General features: G+C 62.6%; 2 protein-coding genes across 9 annotated transcripts in view; both read left to right on the forward strand.

Annotated features, from left to right (window-relative positions):
- EWSR1 (EWS RNA binding protein 1) overlaps positions 1-6803 on the forward strand; it is a 21482-nt gene extending 14679 nt beyond the window's left edge. For 2 of the 5 annotated variants that reach the window (XM_053994138.1, XM_053994140.1), the window contains 10 exons: positions 43-223; positions 2910-2947; positions 3590-3622; positions 4248-4366; positions 4685-4814; positions 4938-5060; positions 5137-5314; positions 5635-5732; positions 6087-6360; positions 6587-6803. In XM_053994138.1, the coding sequence (XP_053850113.1) occupies positions 43-223; positions 2910-2947; positions 3590-3622; positions 4248-4366; positions 4685-4814; positions 4938-5060; positions 5137-5314; positions 5635-5732; positions 6087-6360; positions 6587-6626 (1214 nt within the window). In that variant the 3' untranslated portion in view covers positions 6627-6803. Of the gene's footprint in view, positions 1-42; positions 224-1671; positions 2948-3589; positions 3623-4247; positions 4367-4684; positions 4815-4937; positions 5061-5136; positions 5315-5634; positions 5733-6086; positions 6361-6586 lie in introns of those variants that run through there. The other 3 variants (XM_053994139.1, XM_053994141.1, XM_053994142.1) reach the window with 2 other exon arrangements.
- GAS2L1 (growth arrest specific 2 like 1) lies at positions 6710-16770 on the forward strand. 4 transcript variants are annotated; one of them, XM_053994134.1, is made up of 6 exons: positions 6710-7015; positions 8901-9591; positions 12126-12233; positions 12428-12524; positions 13323-13599; positions 14961-16770. In XM_053994134.1, exons 2-6 carry the CDS (start codon positions 8911-8913, stop codon positions 15973-15975), a joined length of 2178 nt encoding a protein of 725 aa, XP_053850109.1. In that variant the 5' UTR covers positions 6710-7015; positions 8901-8910; the 3' UTR covers positions 15976-16770. The 4 variants fall into 4 exon arrangements, with proteins under 4 accessions (XP_053850109.1, XP_053850111.1, XP_053850110.1 ...); XM_053994136.1 differs by having other exon boundaries at positions 8901-9555; XM_053994135.1 differs by lacking the exon at positions 6710-7015 and adding an exon at positions 7557-7633.
- Positions 16771-16918: the final 148 nt, after the last annotated feature.

The following is a 16918-nucleotide window of genomic DNA, read 5'->3' on the forward strand; positions in this document are numbered from 1 at the left end:
GAAGGGGCTGCCTCTCCCTGACCTGTTTGCACCCTTCCCCAGGCTCGTTCCGCCAGGACCATCCCAGCAGCATGAACATGTACGGGCAGGAATCCGGAGGCTTCTCCGGCCCCGGAGAGAGCCGGAATCTGAGCGGCCCCGATAGCCGGGGCAGGGGACGAGGGGGATATGAGCGTGGAGGCATGAGCAGAGGTGGGCGGGGAGGAGGACGCGGTGGAATGGGGTAAGAGCAAAGCTTTTCTCCTTTTCTCTAATTCTGGTTTACCCATAGGATTTGAAACGCAAAAGAAGGGACTGAAAGGTTGACGTTCCCAGCTGTGTTTCCATGGAGGACATGTCTGTGTAGCAGCATTGCTTGTCATCCATGGAAACATTATCCTAAGGGAAACAGGAGCAGGATGGTTGGTTTGTCCTGCAGCTGGTTGGGCACCCAGGGAGGGGGAAACTGGGGGTAATGCTGGCCCTGGCACTTTCAGCTCCCTTCATGGTCGCCCAGAGGTGGAATCCTCTGTGGGGTTTAACAGTAACTCTGGGTGGAACACACACAAACCTCCCACCAGCTCCAGGGGATGCTCCCTGGGCCTCAGGAGCAGGGATTTTGGCAGGGCAGGAGCCTTGTGTCAGCCTCCTCCCGCGGAGCCTGCGAGCTCAGAGTGCCACGTGGAGGAGGAGCCCGAGACCAGAGAGGAAGAAGTGCTTTGGCTCCCCGGCCTGCTCCCCCTCGGAGCATTCAGGTGCTCTGAATCAGTTTGGCCATTTCACCTGATGGCACAACCTGGCTTGGTGCCACCTGTGCCTTCAGGTGTGTCCCCATCCGTGGAGGTCGTTCTGATAGAGGTGAGGGAGGAGAACTAATCCCAAAGGCTCCTCAGAGAATTCACAGCTTTGTGTGTGTTCCATCCCCTCACCCCGTTGCTCAGAGCTATGCAGAGTGTCCCCAGGTGTGGCACAGGACATGCCGTGCCCACCCCGGTGCTGGCAGGGGGGCTGTGATGGCAGCTGCCTTCCAGAGGCCACTTCTTCCCGTGGCACAGCCCGCTGACAAGCCCAGTTTGGCAGTGGATGGCTCCATTCTGCATAGCTCTGTTGCAGCCCATTGACGTGGCATGAAATCTTTATCAGAGAAATCCAAGAAAGAATGGAAAGGGCTGGTTTGTGTGGGAACACTTCCAGCTTGGAATTGGCACGGGTGGAACAGAGTTCCAGGGATCTGCATAAAGATTTCAGCCGTGCTGTATTGATCTCTTAACGATGAAAGTAGATGTAGACACCTGAAATGTCTATCATCACATCTTCAAATTTCTAGCCCCTTCCAAGCTTCTCATTGCCAAAGATTTGTCACCTGTCTCTGATCTCACACCTTAATCCCAGCTCAAATTTGCCTCCCGAACGATTTCCCACCTGGCCAGGCCCTTACAAAGGGTCCCCCCCTGCCCCAGCCTTATGGACGTAGAGTTTGTGATGTCCATAGAACAGGTGGCTTCAGGGGACACCCAGGGCAGGTAGGGGAACTCGGCCCACCTTAGCATGCTGTGGTGATGGATTTCAGTGTCTCCAGCAGGTAAGGAGCTCGATGTTATTAACGTGCCCTTTTTCATTGCCTCGATGATTTGATATTTTTATGAAAATGGAAAACTTTTTAACATGCTTTGTCGCATTTATATGCTACAGGTTACAAAGTGAGAGCCTTGTAAACACCTCAATACTTAAAAAGTACCCGTACTCAGTACTCAGCCGGCAGCATAATGAAAAGTGGGACTAGACACGGTGTCCATATGGAGAGGAAAAATATACATAGAATATTTTTAACCCAATGTATTGATTGTATAAACGGAATCCTTCTGTAACTTTGGTAACTGCATACTTGTTGTTTGGTAATAAAACCAGAGGAGGGTATACTACTACTTTAGAATTGTGTAACGTTAAAGAAAAAAAAAAAAAGTGTAAAAATCTTATGTTTAAAAAGAGAAGACATTACGTAAATGGTGTGTACTTTAACGAGAGGAGGCAAAGCTGCATGCAACAGCTCAAAATTCTGTATTGACTTTTTTTCTCCCAGTATTAGAGGTGCAATACTTGCTAGAAAAATTCACGGTGCTCTCCCTCCTCCGCTCGGCTCCTTCCAAACAGCTTGCTGGCTCACCCAAAAAAAGAGCAAGAAACAGCCCAAATTCTTTCTCAAGGTGGCATTTTCCTACTTCACCACCACGCTCCAAAGCAGTTTTAGCTGTGAATGCTTCAGCCAAAGCTTTTGGTGAAAGCTGTGGCCCTGTTTGCATTGGCACCTGCCGAAAAGTGAGTGTGTCCACAAAGCTGCACCCCAGGCCTTGGAGCCCCCGCTGTACTCTGTAAGTTCTCCCTCCAGAGAGTTGTTAAATTCAGTAGTGACCTGAATGTATGGCTTTATTTTGAGGGTTTTAGGGGCGATGTCAGCTGAACTGTGTTGTAGGTCTCGCGTGTGGTTTGTCTCCTTTTACGCTGTTAAATGTCAGGGACCCGCGGGCCCGCGCTGCCACAGGCTGAGGGTGCACCTTGGTGGACACACCGAGGGGAGGGAGTTGACCACTGAAACACCCCCCAAATTGCTCTTCAACAACAACAAAAAAACCCCACTTTGATTACAAACAACCTCCCATTTCTCAGCCAAGTATTGCACTGATGATACCCGAGTAATAACGCCAGGGCACCGACAGCAAAGCGGTGCCTCAAACCACACCAAGGTTGCTTTATATGTAAAGAAAATTTGAGCAAGCTGCCCTGAAGAAAGGCCTAGTGCCGAGATGAGAGAGAGACAGAGAGATGTTTGGAGATGTTTAGCCAGTGCCCTTCTCCCCTGTGAGCCGCAGAGGCTCAGAGCGGTGCTGGCTTTGTAAAGGGAAAGGCCTTCATTTCTTCGTTTATCCCCCCAGCAGCGCTGGAGAGCGAGGTGGCTTCAATAAGCCTGGTGGTAAGTTTTTGAGCATTACAATGGATAGTGTTAAAAAAAAAAAAAAAAAAAGAATTGCAGTCAGTTTTTTTTTTTTAGCACGAAGTGTAATTTTTTATTCATTTAAGTGGTTTAAAAATGACAATATGCAACCAGACTGTAATGGGTACTGCCGGCGATGCCCAGGGGTATGCGGACACAGTGGAAGAGTTGAGCAACCACTCCTGTAATTTTGGGGAAAAGAAATGGTTTGGATGTAATAAATCTTTTTTTTTTTTTTTAATATATATAGATATATTAAGTAACTTTTATTAATGAACTTAAAAACTGATTGGCTCGGTAAAACCTTTTAAAAAATCAGCGTTAATAGTGGTTAACAGTTTGAAACCTGCTAAAAAAAAATCAGTGTAATAGTGGTTAACGGTTTGAAAGCTGCTAAAAAAATCAGTGTAATAGTGGTTTTTGGTTGGAAAAAAATGCTTAAAACCAGTGTAATAGTGGTTTTTGGTTGGAAAAAGTGCTAAAAGAGCCACCTGATGGCCCAGTAAGGTGCAGTGCCGCTGCTTGTGCGGCGCAGGTCGTAGCTAGTGTTGTGTGTGTCGGTTCTCCAGCCCGCAGGGCCCGCACTAACACCCTTCCCTATGCTTCTCTCCCGCCTGGCAGGACACATGGAGGAAGGACCCGACCTGGATTTAGGTAATTCCCACCAAACTCCTTCCCAAGGTTGTGAATCAGACATTTGCGTCCTCGTTCTGGGGGCTGCGGCCAGCACGGTGTCACCCCACCGCCACTTCCAGCCTTTCTGGCTGTTCCCATCAATTCTTCATTCCCAAACAGCTGGAAAACCACCGCACGTGGTTGGGAGATGCTCCCCCTTCTCTGCAGTAATTAGGGGGGTTGGGGGCTGCTCTGGAGCTCTTCCAGGGAGCCTGCAGCACCCCCAGAGCTTCATCCGTGGCTTGTCCCTTCCTGTCACGCAGGCGTGTCTGGAAGTTCTGCGTCAGCTTTCCAGCATCGGAAAAGGGGGGTGGATGTCCCTGTGTGGGAGCCCAGGGGCACGAAGGTCTTCCTCATCTCTCCTCTGGGATGTGTCCTGAAATAACCTGGGGGTTCTTCCCACGTGGGTGGGCGTGGGCTCTGTCTGGCCGTGGCACTCTGGAGGTGAAGGGGAGGACAGTCCCCTCCCTTGGGCCCGGGGTTTCCTGTCACTCCCAGAGAGCGAAGCTGCAGCCCTGGCGGGGATGAGGGGATGGAAACAACTCGGCCCTGGGGTATCCCTGCCCTTCCTCTGCCTGCACTGACCCCGGGAATTGTCTCCTAGGCCCCCCTATGGACTCAGAGGAGGACTCGGACAGCACTGCAGTCTATGTGCAGGGACTCAATGATAATGTGACCCTGGAGGATCTGGCAGATTTCTTCAAACAGTGTGGTGTTGTCAAGGTGAGGGGACACCAGTGACCCCCCCACTGGCAGAGGGAAAAGGATCACCCACCTCGTCCTCTTTCTCCTCTTCCTCCATGCCCATTGCTCACATCCTTCTGGCCCCTCATGTCTGGCTCTGGGAGAGGCCTGGCAGTGCTGTTTAGGGCCTGTCCCTTCATTTTTGGGGTGTCTGGGCAGTTGCTGTCATCCGTGGTAGGCCTGGGGCCCCTTTCTTCTGTCCTGGAGTCCCTGGAATGAGCTTCTGCTGGAAAGCAGAATAAATCCCCGCTGGGCTGTGGGGACACAGAACTGGGGTGACATTCCACTGTCCCTTAGATGAACAAGAGGACGGGGCAGCCCATGATAAACCTCTACATCGACAAGGAAACGGGCAAGCCCAAGGGCGATGCCACCGTGTCCTACGATGACCCGTCCACTGCCAAAACAGCCGTGGAGTGGTTTGATGGTGAGTGCTGCGGGACATTTCGGGGTGGAACTTCAAAAATTCCAAGTGTGGGAAGCACCTGGGTGCAAGTGTGTGAAGCAGGGCCATGATTCACCGGTGCTCCTGCCATTGTGTCCCTCCCAGGGAAGGATTTCCAGGGCAGCAAGCTGAAGGTGTCCCTGGCACGGAAGAAGGGCCCGATGAACAGCCTGAGGGGCGGGATGCCCCCCCGGGAGCAGCGGGGAATGCCCCCACCCCTCCGTGGAGGTACCGTGCAGCCCCCCCAGAGCTGCCTTGCCGACATTCCCGTGGCTCCCAGCACTAATGGGGCTCCTTCCCGCAGGTCCAGGGGGACCCGGCGGCCCAGGGGGCCCCAGCGGGCCCAGCGGCCCCATGGGCCGGATGGGGGGAAGAGGTGGAGACAGGGGTGGCTTCTCCTCGAGAGGACCGCGGGGATCCCGGGGAAACCCGTCCGGAGGGAGCGTCCAGCACCGCGCCGGAGACTGGCAGTGCCCCAACCCGTGAGTACCCCACACCCCTGTGCCACGGGGGCATCGGGCATCCCAGCAGCTGGCCCCAGCAGCGAGGCCTTTCCCAAAATCACTTGCTGGGCCTTCCCAGGAAGCAGCTTCCAGCTGGCACAGAGGGAGGGGGGGGTCATTCCTGGGGGCTGCGGGTGAACCACAGCTCCTGTGGGCAGCCAGACCCCCACCCCACTGCGGGAGCTGTGCCCCAGGTCCTGCCCTCGTGTCCCCTTTCACATGCTCTCCTGCTCGTGCTTCCCAATGTCACCCCAGCTGGAATGCTGTCCCACTCTGGGCTAACTGGAATTTGTACCCAGGGGCTGTGGAAACCAGAACTTTGCCTGGAGAACAGAGTGCAACCAGTGCAAGGCGCCCAAACCGGAGGGGTTCCTCCCACCCCCCTTCCCTCCTCCAGGTACGTTTTTGGGGTTCACAGCCCCACTTCCCAGCGGGACACCCCAGGCCTGGCCTCAGGCTCCTTGGGGAATGGCTGGGCCAGCTCCAGGAGCTGCCAGGCCTTCATCCCTCCGTGAGCCATGACACGGAGACTGGGATTTCTCCTGTGCTTCCTGGATTCAGGGGGCTGTCAGCAGCACCTCAGCTCCCCAGGGCACTGCTTCAACCTTAAGGAACCCCGAATCCCCTCGGGCACCCAGCAGCTCCCAGCCTTTCTCCTGCTGCTCCTGCCAGAGCTGGGACCGTGGGGCGGGGAACACGGCAGCGGGATGTGCTCCTTGGGGTCACTGCCAGGGTCTCTCCTCCTGCACAGGCGGTGACCGCGGCCGAGGCGGCCCCGGGGGGATGCGAGGCGGGCGCGGCGGGGGCCTCATGGACCGAGGGGGGCCCGGCGGGATGTTCCGAGGCGGCCGCGGCGGAGACCGAGGGGGATTCCGAGGCGGCCGGGGCATGGACCGGGGCGGCTACGGAGGAGGCGGCCGGAGAGGAGGAGGAGGAGGCGGCCCCGGGGGACCCCCCGGACCCCTGATGGAGCAGATGGGAGGAGGAGGCAGAGGACGACGCGGAGGGCCGGGAAAGATGGACAAGTATGGATGGAGGGTGGGGCAGAGAGTGATGGGAGGGGACACTGGAGAGGGGGAGACCCTGATGGGGACAAGGTGGGGGGCAGCTGGGGTGGGACAGATGGGTGGAGGGGCAAGGGGGTGAATGGTGGGGGAGTGGGTGGGATGGGTGGCAGGTTGTCTGGGTGGGGGGTTAACCCAGGGAGGGCTCCTGGACCCCACGACTGACCTCTGTCCCCCCGGCCCACAGGGGCGAACACCGCCAGGATCGCCGAGACCGGCCCTACTAACGCCGCCCCCCCAGAGCCGCATTTACTACCAGATTTATTTTTTAAACCAGAAAAAAAATGTTTTAAATTTATAATTCCATATTTATAATGTTGGCCACAACATTATGAGTCCTCCTTGTCTGTACTTTAGTATTTTTCACCGTTTGTGGAGAAACATTAAAACCAAGTTCAACGGTAGCGTGATGAATTCTTTCTTCCCCCCCTTCCCCGAAAATAAAACCGGTTGTTTAACGCGCCCCCGCCCCCCCTCCCCGCCTGTAACGCTGTGAACGGTTGTGACGGTTGTTTTTTTAAATAAAATTCCCGCTGTTTGTAACCGCACCATTGCTGGCCTTTCTTGAGAGCACCCCTGGGAGCCGGGGGGGCGCGGCCCCCGGGCCCGGGCCGGGGTAGGATGGGATGGAGGGGAGGGACGGAGCCGCCCGGTGCATCCCGCTGTGCCTCAGTTTCCCCACAGGGTGTGAATTCCGGGGAAGGGAGGGTGGGGGGAGGAGGAGGCAGATCAATGGAAGCGGGGAGCCACACCCGGGCGGGCGTGGGGGGATGTCATCGAGTGTCGCTATGTGTCACCCCCGTGCCTCCCCCGTCTCCGTGCCGCCCCCCGGCCGTGCCCCCCGGCCGTGTTTGCCTGTGCTCCTCCCCCCGGCCGTGTCTGTGTCCCCCCCTTCCGGGCCATGCCCCTGTGTCCCCCCCCCCCCCGTGTCCGTGTCCGTGTCCCCCCCGCGCCCGTCCCCGCCCGCCGCCGCCGCCGCCCCCGTCCCGGCCCTTTCTGGGCCGCCTCCAACTTCCCGGCCGGGGCGCGGCGGCGGCGGCGGCGGCTCCGCGGGGCTGCGGCGGCCGAGCCTCGTCGGGCGCCCCCCGGGCCCCCCCGGCCGCCCCCCGGGCCGCTGCCGGCGGCCGATGGCGGCGGGGGCCGCGGCGGGGCCCCCCCGGCGCTGGGAGCCGCGGCCCGGCCCGCAGCGGGGAGCGGGCCCGGCCCGGCCGTAGCGGAGCGCGGAGCGGCGGCGGTGAGTGCGGCCGGGGGGGTCGGCGGGTGGCCCTGGGCCCTGTGTCCCCCCCCCCCCCCCCCCGCACCGTGTCCCCGCAGGTGCGGATCCCCTCCCGCCGCCCCCGGTGGATCGCCCCGCAATAGGGACCCCACCGCCCAGAGGGACCCCCAGGCCGAGACAGAGACACCCCCAGAGATGGACAGCCGCCCCCCAGGGGACAGGGGGACCCCCGATACGGACACCCCTGAGCACGGACCCCCCCCTCCGAGGGTAGGGACCCCCCCGGCAGAGACACCCCCCCCCGCGGGGAAGGGACCCTCCATCCCCGAGGGAAGGACACCCCGCGACAGGGACACCCCCTCCCCGGGGGAAAGGGACACCCCCCAACAGGATCCCCCACTCGTGAGGGATGGGGACCACCCCCCAACAGAGTCCCCCCATCCCCGAGGGTAGCAGTGCCCCCCCCCCAAGGTGAGGGGACCCTCCCCAGGGTGGGGGACACCCCCTCAGCAGCAGGGACACCCCGGGGGCAGGATCCCCCTCCCAGGGTGTGGGGCTGGGCTGGGGGTGGCAGTGGAGGTCACGGGGGCCCCCGGGAGGGGGTGACTCCTCTGCTGAGCCATCGCTGGCTCCTGTACCCCCACCCCAGGTCAGGGGCAGCCGGGGGGCCTCCCCCAGGTGCAGCCCCCACCCTATGGCTGAATGCTGGAGACCCCAATCCCCCAATCCCCCCACCCCGTGCAGCCCCTCAGGGCTGACCCCCACCAGGGTAAAGGGGGGCTCCCTGCCCCTGGCACTGCCATCCCTCGGGGTGTCACCTGCTCCCAGGGTGGGGACACCGCGGTGAGGACAACACCATGACTGGGCAGCTTTTAGGGCGGGGTTGGGGAGGGATGTCCCCTCTCAGCCACAGCCCCACCGAGGGGTGGGCACGGGTGACAAGGGACTCTTTAACCTGGGGGGGCGGAGGGGTCACAGGATGAGGGGACACGGAGTGGGGGGCATGGAGGATGGGGACACACATGGCGGAGGGCCATGAGGTGAGGGGACATGGGCTGTGGGGGGGGGACACGTGAGGTGGAGGGACGGGGAGTGGGGGTGCTGCAGGTCCTGGCAGGGATCAGGCAGGTCCCAGAGGGGTGGTGGTGGCAGTGGGTCACCACTCCTGCCCATAGGCAACGTGTGGAGGAAACTGAGGCACGGAGGAGTCACCGAGGTTGGTGGGTGGTTTGGGGGGGCTTTGGGGGGTTTCCTGCCCATAGCAGCCCCCCTTGTCCCCCCACAGGCAGCTTGCCATGGCCGACCCCAGCCACATCCAGTCGGCCGCCTCCAAGAGCATCCGCCCCTTCCGCTCCAGCGAGGAGTACCTGGAGGCCATGAAGGAGGATCTGGCCGAGTGGTTCAACACCCTCTACGACCTGGACATCCAGGTGGACACCTTCCTGGAGAGCCTGGAGACGGGATGTCACCTCTGCCGCCATGCCAACAACGTCAACCGCACCGCCCTGGACTTCCAGGAGCGGCACCCCGAGGCGGCCGCGCGCATGCGGGTGCCCCAGAACGAGGTGGTCTTCCAGGCCAAGAACGTGGTGCCCGGCTCCTTCATCGCCCGGGATAACGTCTCCAACTTCATCCAGTGGTGCCGGCAGGACCTGGGCATCCAGGACGTGCTCATGTTCGAGACCAACGACTTGGTGCTGAAAAAGAACGAGAAGAACTTTGTCCTCTGCCTGCTGGAGGTGGCCAGGAGGGGCTCCAAGTTTGGGATGCTGGCCCCCATGCTGATCCAAATGGAGGAGGAGATCGAGGAGGAGATGAGGGACCAAATGGCCGACGGCGCGCTGGGCTCGCGCCGGGAGAGCCGGGACCCCCAGGCGGGCGCCTACCCCAGCCGGGCCCGGCCCATCACCCTGTGCGACCTCAAGAACCTGGACGAGCTGGTGAGACACGCGCTCCCCTGGGAGCCCTGTGCCTGGGTGAGGGCCCCGCCGGCCACCCAGCGCGCTGGGCCGCGGCCAGGGCCTCGCTGGCCACCCAGCGGGCACTCGGTGGTCTGTGGGAGGTCCTGCCCATCCACCCAACGGGGAGCTCCGTGGTTCATGGGAGATCCCCTCTGTCCACCCAACAGGGTGCCTTCTGTCTCCTGGGAGGTCCTGTCTGTCCACCCAGTGGTCACTCCGAGGTCACTAGGAGGTCCCACCTGTCTCTGTCCACCCACCGAGGTCCATGGGGGGGTCCCACCCATCTCTTTGGCTCCCAGGAGTCCTCTCTGTGTCTGTGGCCCCTGGGAGGTCCTGTCTGTGTCCCCCATGGGGTGCTCCATGATCCGTGGGAGCTCCCACCAGTCCACGCAGCAAGGCATTCTGTGGTCCCTGGCAGGTCCCACCTGTCCCTGTGACCCCCAGGAAGTCCTTCCTGGCCATCCAACAGGGCACTCTGTGGTCCAGGGGAGGTCCCACGTGTCCCTGTGACCCCTGGGAGGTCCTTCTGCCCACCCTATGGTCCATAGGATGTGCTCCACCCGCCCATCCCAGCTCTCCATGGCTACGGGAGCTCCTCTCCACCCACCCAGGCTCGCGTGGAGCCTCCTGACTCCAGGGGGGTTATTTCGGTGGCTGTGACCAGAATCACAGCGGGGACACAGGTGTCACCTGCGCCCTGCCACCTGCTCCCCGCGAGGGGGTGACTCGCAGTGGTCCCCACCCCAGGACTCCTCCTCCCCTCCTCGGGGCTGCTGTCCCCAGGGACGGACGTGGGAACATCCCGGCTGCTCGCAGCCACAATTTGGGGTGTCAGAAGGGGGTGCAGGGACCCCCCCGGGCCGGGAGCTCAGGACGGATTAAAGCTGGGTGCGGGATCCGTCCCGCGGTGAGGCAGCGGATTAATCCGGGACGGGGGGGACACGGGGGGGGACAGGGGGGCTCTGCCCTCCCCTGACTCCCTAAGCCTTTTTTTAATTGAAACCCCAATTCCTCATTAAGTCCCTCATTAAAGAGCATCCTGACCCCCCCCCCTCCGCCCCGGGCCGCTTCAGGGGGGCCCCCCCGTGGCTGCTGCCCCCCCAAGCCCCCCTGGCCGGGCGCTGCCAGCCCCGGCTGCATTTTTCCGGGCTGCGTAATTCCTCGCCATCGGCTTTTATGGGCAGCGCCAGCGCCGGGGAGGAGCCTGGCAGAGCAAGATCCGGCCCCCCTCATCCCCAGGTGCCCCCCCAGGGTGGCAGCAGGGTCACGACCCCCCCACACACACACACACACTGCAGCCCCCTCCCTACCCCCCACTCCGTGACTCAGTTTCCCCAGCTGGGGCTATCCGTGTCACCCGGATGGGAACCGGAGCGACCACATCCTTCCTTCCTCTCACCGCTGTGATGGGCACAGCTGCAGGAAGACCCCCCCCAAAAATCGCGGGATTATTGAAGAAACCCCAAATTTCGGGGCGAGGCGGCGCCGTGTCCCCCCCCAGCCCCGGGCCGGGGCAGGATGCGGCCGCGTCCCCGCGTCCCCCCGTGGCTCCCGGTTTAATCCCTGACGTCAGCCCGGGAGATAGAGCCGGCAGCTGGCAGCCAGGGGACCGCGGCACTGCCCGGCCACCCCACAGCCCTGGGGGTCCCCTGGCCGGCCCCCAAATCCTCCCGCTCCACTTCTCCCTGTGCCAGACCTTCAAGTTTAAGAGGGAGGCAAAAAAAACCCCGGGATTTACCCCATTTCTGTGGATGGATGTAGGTCCTGCCCCATGGTGGGGATTTAGGGGCGGATCCCCCGTGGTTCAGCATTAGTGGGGTGGGGGATGTTTTGTGCCCACACCCGGGGGTCCCGGGGCGGGTGGACCCCAAATAAAGAGAGTTGTGCCCGTTCTCAGCCTGCCGGCGGTGCCCAGCCATGGGAGGAGACCCCGGCCCCGCTGCACCCGAGCCCACCCAGCTGCTCCCCGTGGAGGAGGAGAGCTGCCAGCATGGGGGGCACACAGAGCCCCTCCATGTGTGCCAGTCTGAGGGGCTGCCCCTATAATGGGTCCCACATTGACCCTACGGGGGGGGGTTGTGACCCACTGGTCCTATAATGGAGGGTCCATGACTCACCAGCCCTGTAACGGGGTTTTGTGCCCCACCGACCCTACAGCAGGGGTTTCTGTGCCCACCAGCCCTACAGTGGAGGGTCCATGCCCCACCAGCCCTATAACAGGGTTTATGCTCACTGACCCTGTAGTGGGGCATCTGTGCCCACCAGCCCTATAACTGGGGGCCCCACTGGCCCTATAGCAGGGGGTGTGCACCTACTGATCCTATAACAGGGGGTCTGTGCCCCTCCGACCCTATGGGGGGGTTCTATGCCCACCGGCCCTATAATGGGGGGTCTATGCCCTGCTGGCCCTGTAATGGGGGGTCTGTGCTGCCCCAGCAGCTCTGTAATGGGGGTCTATGCCCCACCGGCCCTATAGGCGAGTTCTGGACGCCACCGACCCTATAGCAGGGCGTCCACGCCCCGCTGACCGCTCCCCTCTGTGCCGGCAGGTGCGGGAGATCCTGGGCTGCTGCTCCTGCCCCTCGCAGTTCCCCATGGTCAAGGTCTCGGAGGGGAAGTACAAAGTGGGCGACTCCAACACGCTCATCTTCGTCCGAGTAAGAGCCGCCACCCCATTGTCCCCCCCCGACCCCACTGTCCCCCCATTACACCGGGACCCTCCACCCTCCTCCTTCCCTCGCTCCCAGGGAAGGTGGGTGGGGTCCAGAGCCGGATTTCCTGCCCACGCCGGGGGCCTGGGGTGGCTTTGGTGGCCCTTTGGGAGCCGGCAGGGTGACAGCGCTGCCCGCAGGTGCTGCGGAGCCACGTCATGGTGCGCGTGGGCGGCGGCTGGGACACACTGGAACATTACCTGGACAAGCACGACCCGTGTCGCTGTGCTGCCCTCTGTGAGTGTCACCCCCGCCTCGGCACGCTCCTGGCTCAGGGCTTCTTGTGGGCTTCCATTCCCTGCCTCTCCAAGGGTTCTGTCCCTGGATTCTCCCTGGGGCCCCCTTCCCTGGTTCTCTGTGGGGTCCCTTTGCCTGGTTCTCTATGGGGTTTTGTTCCCTGATCTTCTCTGAGGTTCCATTCCCTGGTTCTCCATAGGGTTCCAGACCCTGGTTCTCTATGGGGTTTTGTTCCCTGATTTTCTCTTGAGGTTCTGTTCCCTGGTTCTCCATGGGTTCTGTTCCCAGATTCTCCATGGGGCTCCATTCCCTGGTTCTCCATAGGTTCCGTTCCTGGATTCTCCCTGGGGCCCCTTTCCCTGGTTCTCCATGGGGCTTTGTTCCCTGATCTGTGGGGTTCCATTCCCTGGTTCTCCATGGGGCTTTGTTCCCTGATCTGTGGGGTTCCATTCCCTGGCTCTCCTTGGAACACTTGCTGATTTTCCATGGGGCTCCATTCCCTGATTTTCTGTGGGGTTCTGTTCCCTGTTTCCCCATAGGTTCCATTCCCTGGTTCCCCATGGGGCTCCATCTGCTGTCTCTCTGTAGGGTTTCAGTTCCTGATTTTCCGTGGGGCTCCCTTCCCTGGGGCTGGGCTCCTCAGGGCACTGATCTGGAAGGGGGAAAAAGGAGGGGTTTTCCCCAGATTCCCGAGGTGTTCACCACCTCCGGGAGTAGCCCGGCTGGAAAATCGGGGTGCTGGGAGGAGAGGGGGGTGCTGAGCGCTGTCCCCGCTGACCTCCCCCCTGTCCCTTCCAGCTCACCGCCTGCCCCAGCCCCGCATCCCGGGCATGTCCCCCCAAAAAGCAGCTCCCGGCACCTCCTCGTCCCGCGCCTCCAGCCCCAGCACCCCCCGGCGCCCCCGGCCCGCCGGGCCCCCCCCGGCCGGGGCGGAGCGGGAGCGGGGCCCCCAGCCCCGGGGGGACCCCCCGAAGCCCCCCAGGCAGGAGGGTTTGCCCCCCCGCGGGGGTGCCCCCCCCCGCTCCGGCAGCCCCTCCAGGAGCCCCGCGGAGCCGCGGGGAGCGGGGACGCTCAGGTACGGCCCCCCCGGCGGCTGGGGGGACCCCAAAACTGCGCCGAGACCCCGCGGCAAGGGCTCAGCCCCACGGAGGGGACGGGGAGAACGGGGGCATTAACGGGGAAAACACGGGGGGGCGATGGGGGGGACATTGGGGGCAGCAGGGGAACAGTGGGAGGTACTGGGGTGCAATGGGGTAACTGGGCTGAATTGGGGGATGCAATGGGGAGCACTGGGGAGATCGTGGGGGACAGTGGGGGGCAGTGAGGGGGAAATGGGATCATTGGGGTGGCAGTGGGGGGGTGAAAGGAGGAGCAAATGGGGAATCATTGGGGCAGTGGGAGGTACTAGAGGGTGAATTGGGGGTGCACTGGGGGGTGCAATGCAGGAACGGGGCTCTGTGGGGAAATCATGGGGGGACAGTGAGCGGTACTGAGGGGGCAGTGGAGGGGGCAGTGGGGGCGAATTTGGGGTGAAATGGGGGTGCAGTAGGAAAGAATGGAGGAATTGGGGTGCAGTTAGGGAAGGCAGGGGAGGAGAAATGCAGGATGAAAATGGGGGTTCGGTGTGGGGACATGGGGGGCTGTGGGGACAGACAGTGGGGCACTGGGAGGTGATGGGTGGGGGAAGGGGGGGCAGTGGGAGGGGATAAATGGGGGGAGATGGGGAAAGCATTGGGGGATCAATGGAGGGGAATAGTGGGGACAGCAGGGGGAGGGAAGGGGGGCTGCAAGGGGGAAATGGGGTGTGTGGTGGGGGATGTGGGATTTCGTGGGGGTTCAGTGGAGGGGAGCAATGGGGGGCAATAGGGGTTCACTGGGGTGCAATGGGGGAACAAGGGGGAATGGGGGGTGGAATGAAGGGGCAGTAGGGGAAATGGGGGTCCAGTGGGGTGTGAAATGGAGGGGGATGGGATTGGCAGTGGGGGTGGAATGGGAGGAATCAGTGGGGGACAGTGGGGAGGGAAATGGGGTTCTGGGGAGTGCGGTGAGGAGGAATGGGCAGTGAAGGGGTTGAATGGGGGGTTCAGTGGGGGGGTTAAATGGGGGGGCAAGGGGAAGGGAAATGGGGTTCAATAGTGGGAATGTGGGGTTCGGCGGGGTGCAGTGAGGATGGAAATGGGGTTTAAGGGGGGAATGTGGGGTGCAGTGAGATGGAATTGGGGTAAAGGGGGAAAAATGAACGGGTGCAATGGGGAGGGAAATGGGGTGCAATGGAAAGAACTTGGGGTGCCATAGGGGAGAATGGGCAGGGTTCAGTGAGGAGGGGTGCAATGGGAGCATCAGTGGGGGGGTTCATGGAGGCTTTGCATTGGGGGGTGCCCTGGGGAGGGACACCAGGGTGCTCATTCCCCCCCTCTCTCCCCCGCCGCCCCCCAGGCCGCGCGCTCCCGCTCGCTCCCGGCGCTGCTCGGGCGACAGCGACTCCTCGGCCGCCAACGCGCAGAGCGGCCCCCGCCGCCCCCCGGCCCGCCGGGACCCCGCGGACCCCCCCGCTCCGGGCTCCCCCCGCACCCCCCGCGCCTCCCGCAGCCCCGGGCGCGGCCCCGCGCCGCTGCTGCTCATCCGCCGCCGGCCCGACGGGCAGCACTCGTGGGCACGGGCTGAGTCCCCCGCGGCCGGGGCCGGTCCCGCGGGGAGCCCCGGGGGACGGCGCGACCCCCGGCCCGGCCCCGGGGACCCCGAGGAGCTGGCGCGGAGGCTGCGGGCCCCGCGCTGGCTGGAGCCCGGGCAGGAGCAGCGGCTGTTCCAGCGGCTGGAGGAGGAATTCCTGGCCAACACGCGGCTGCTGGAGCAGCTGGGGGACACGGAGAGCCCCCCCCCCGCGCCCCCCGCCACCGCTGACTCGGCCTATTGCTCCTCGTCATCCTCGTCTTCCTCCCTGAACGTCTTCGCCAAGCACGGGCTGCCCGCCGAGGACGGGCGGCGGGGCGGGAGCAGCGATGGGAACAACAACGGGAACAACGGCGGGTGCCCCCCGCTGCCGGCCAACCCCACCCTGGCAGATGCGAGGCGCCGCTCCACCTTCTCCAGCTCCTCCGACGAGAGCTGCTGCTTCCCGGCCTCCTGGGACAACCGGGAGAGCGCGGGGAACCCCGGCTCCGACACCGACTGGGCCACCGGCGACGACGAGCTGATAGAGATGGAGGAGAGCCCCGGGCCGGGGGTCCCCGCGCCCCCGCCGCGGCCCTGGGCCAAGCCCCGGCTGGACACGCAGCCCCACAAGGCGCCCTCCCGGATCCCCACGCCCCGGGGGTACGGGGCGGGCGCCCACCGGGCCCCGAACGGCAGCCCCAGGGCCTGGGGGGCTCTGCAGAGCGTCCCCTCCTCCCTCCTGGAGCCCCCCTGGGCCCCGCGGGAGCGCGAGGGGCTGGAGGAGAACGCGTGGCCGTGAGGGGCCGATGGCCATGGCAGCTCCTGGCAGCCCCTGGGGACGCCCCCGAGCTGCTGGGGAGGGTGGAGGCGGCACCTGAGTGGAGACGCCCGGCCCGCTGATGGCCACAGAGCTGGGGGGGCCAGGACCTCTTCACGTGGTGACTGTTGGCATTGGGGTGGGCCCTGCAAGGAGCCCCCAGCCCCAGCTGGGCCCAAAGGGTGCCAGGGTGTCCCCATGCCCTGGGGAGCAGCTCCACAGGAGGGGCCGGCGTGCGGTCAGGGCAGTGGTGGCCAGAGCAGAGCTGGCAGTGGGGCTGGAGAGCAGCCAGTTCTTCTCTTCCTGGGCTCTTCATCTCTCCTCATTCTTCTCCACTTGTTCTCCTTATCTTGACCTTCTCGTCTTCTCCTCCTCCTCTTGCTATTCTTGTCATCCTCCTCCTCATCTTCTCTCTCCTCTCTTCCTTTGGGCTGCCTTCTCCTTGTCTTTCCTCCTCTTGGCCTTCACATCCTTTTCCCTCATCATCTTCTCTTCTTGACCTTCCCCTCTTTTCTTCTTGGCCTCATCATCATCACCTCCTTGGCCACTTTCTCATCTCTCCTCTCCAGTCTCTCTTCTCTCCACCCCTGAGAGGACTTGGGCACATGCAGTTTGTCACAAGCCCCATTTCAGGGCAAGAGGAGGTCACTCTTCCCTCTCCAGCCCCCAGCTGGCCACAGCACTGCTCACAGCTCGTGTTGATGTCCCCAGGGTGGGACAGGGCTGTGCCCCCACCCCTGCATGTCCTCTCCAGCCAGTAAAGACCAACGGAGCTGAGCCCACCATGTCTGGTCATCTGTGCAGGGGGATTGAGACCCCCAGGCCCAAGGGAGGGAGGCTCTGGGGGTCCCAGGAGGGGTGGGAGCAGTGAAGAGCTGGGCTGAGGCCGAGTCCCAATGTCCTGTACCCCATTACAGCCACTGGG

Source organism: Vidua macroura, chromosome 18 (assembly GCF_024509145.1).
Source record: "Vidua macroura isolate BioBank_ID:100142 chromosome 18, ASM2450914v1, whole genome shotgun sequence".
NCBI classification, from domain to species: domain Eukaryota; kingdom Metazoa; phylum Chordata; class Aves; order Passeriformes; family Viduidae; genus Vidua; species Vidua macroura.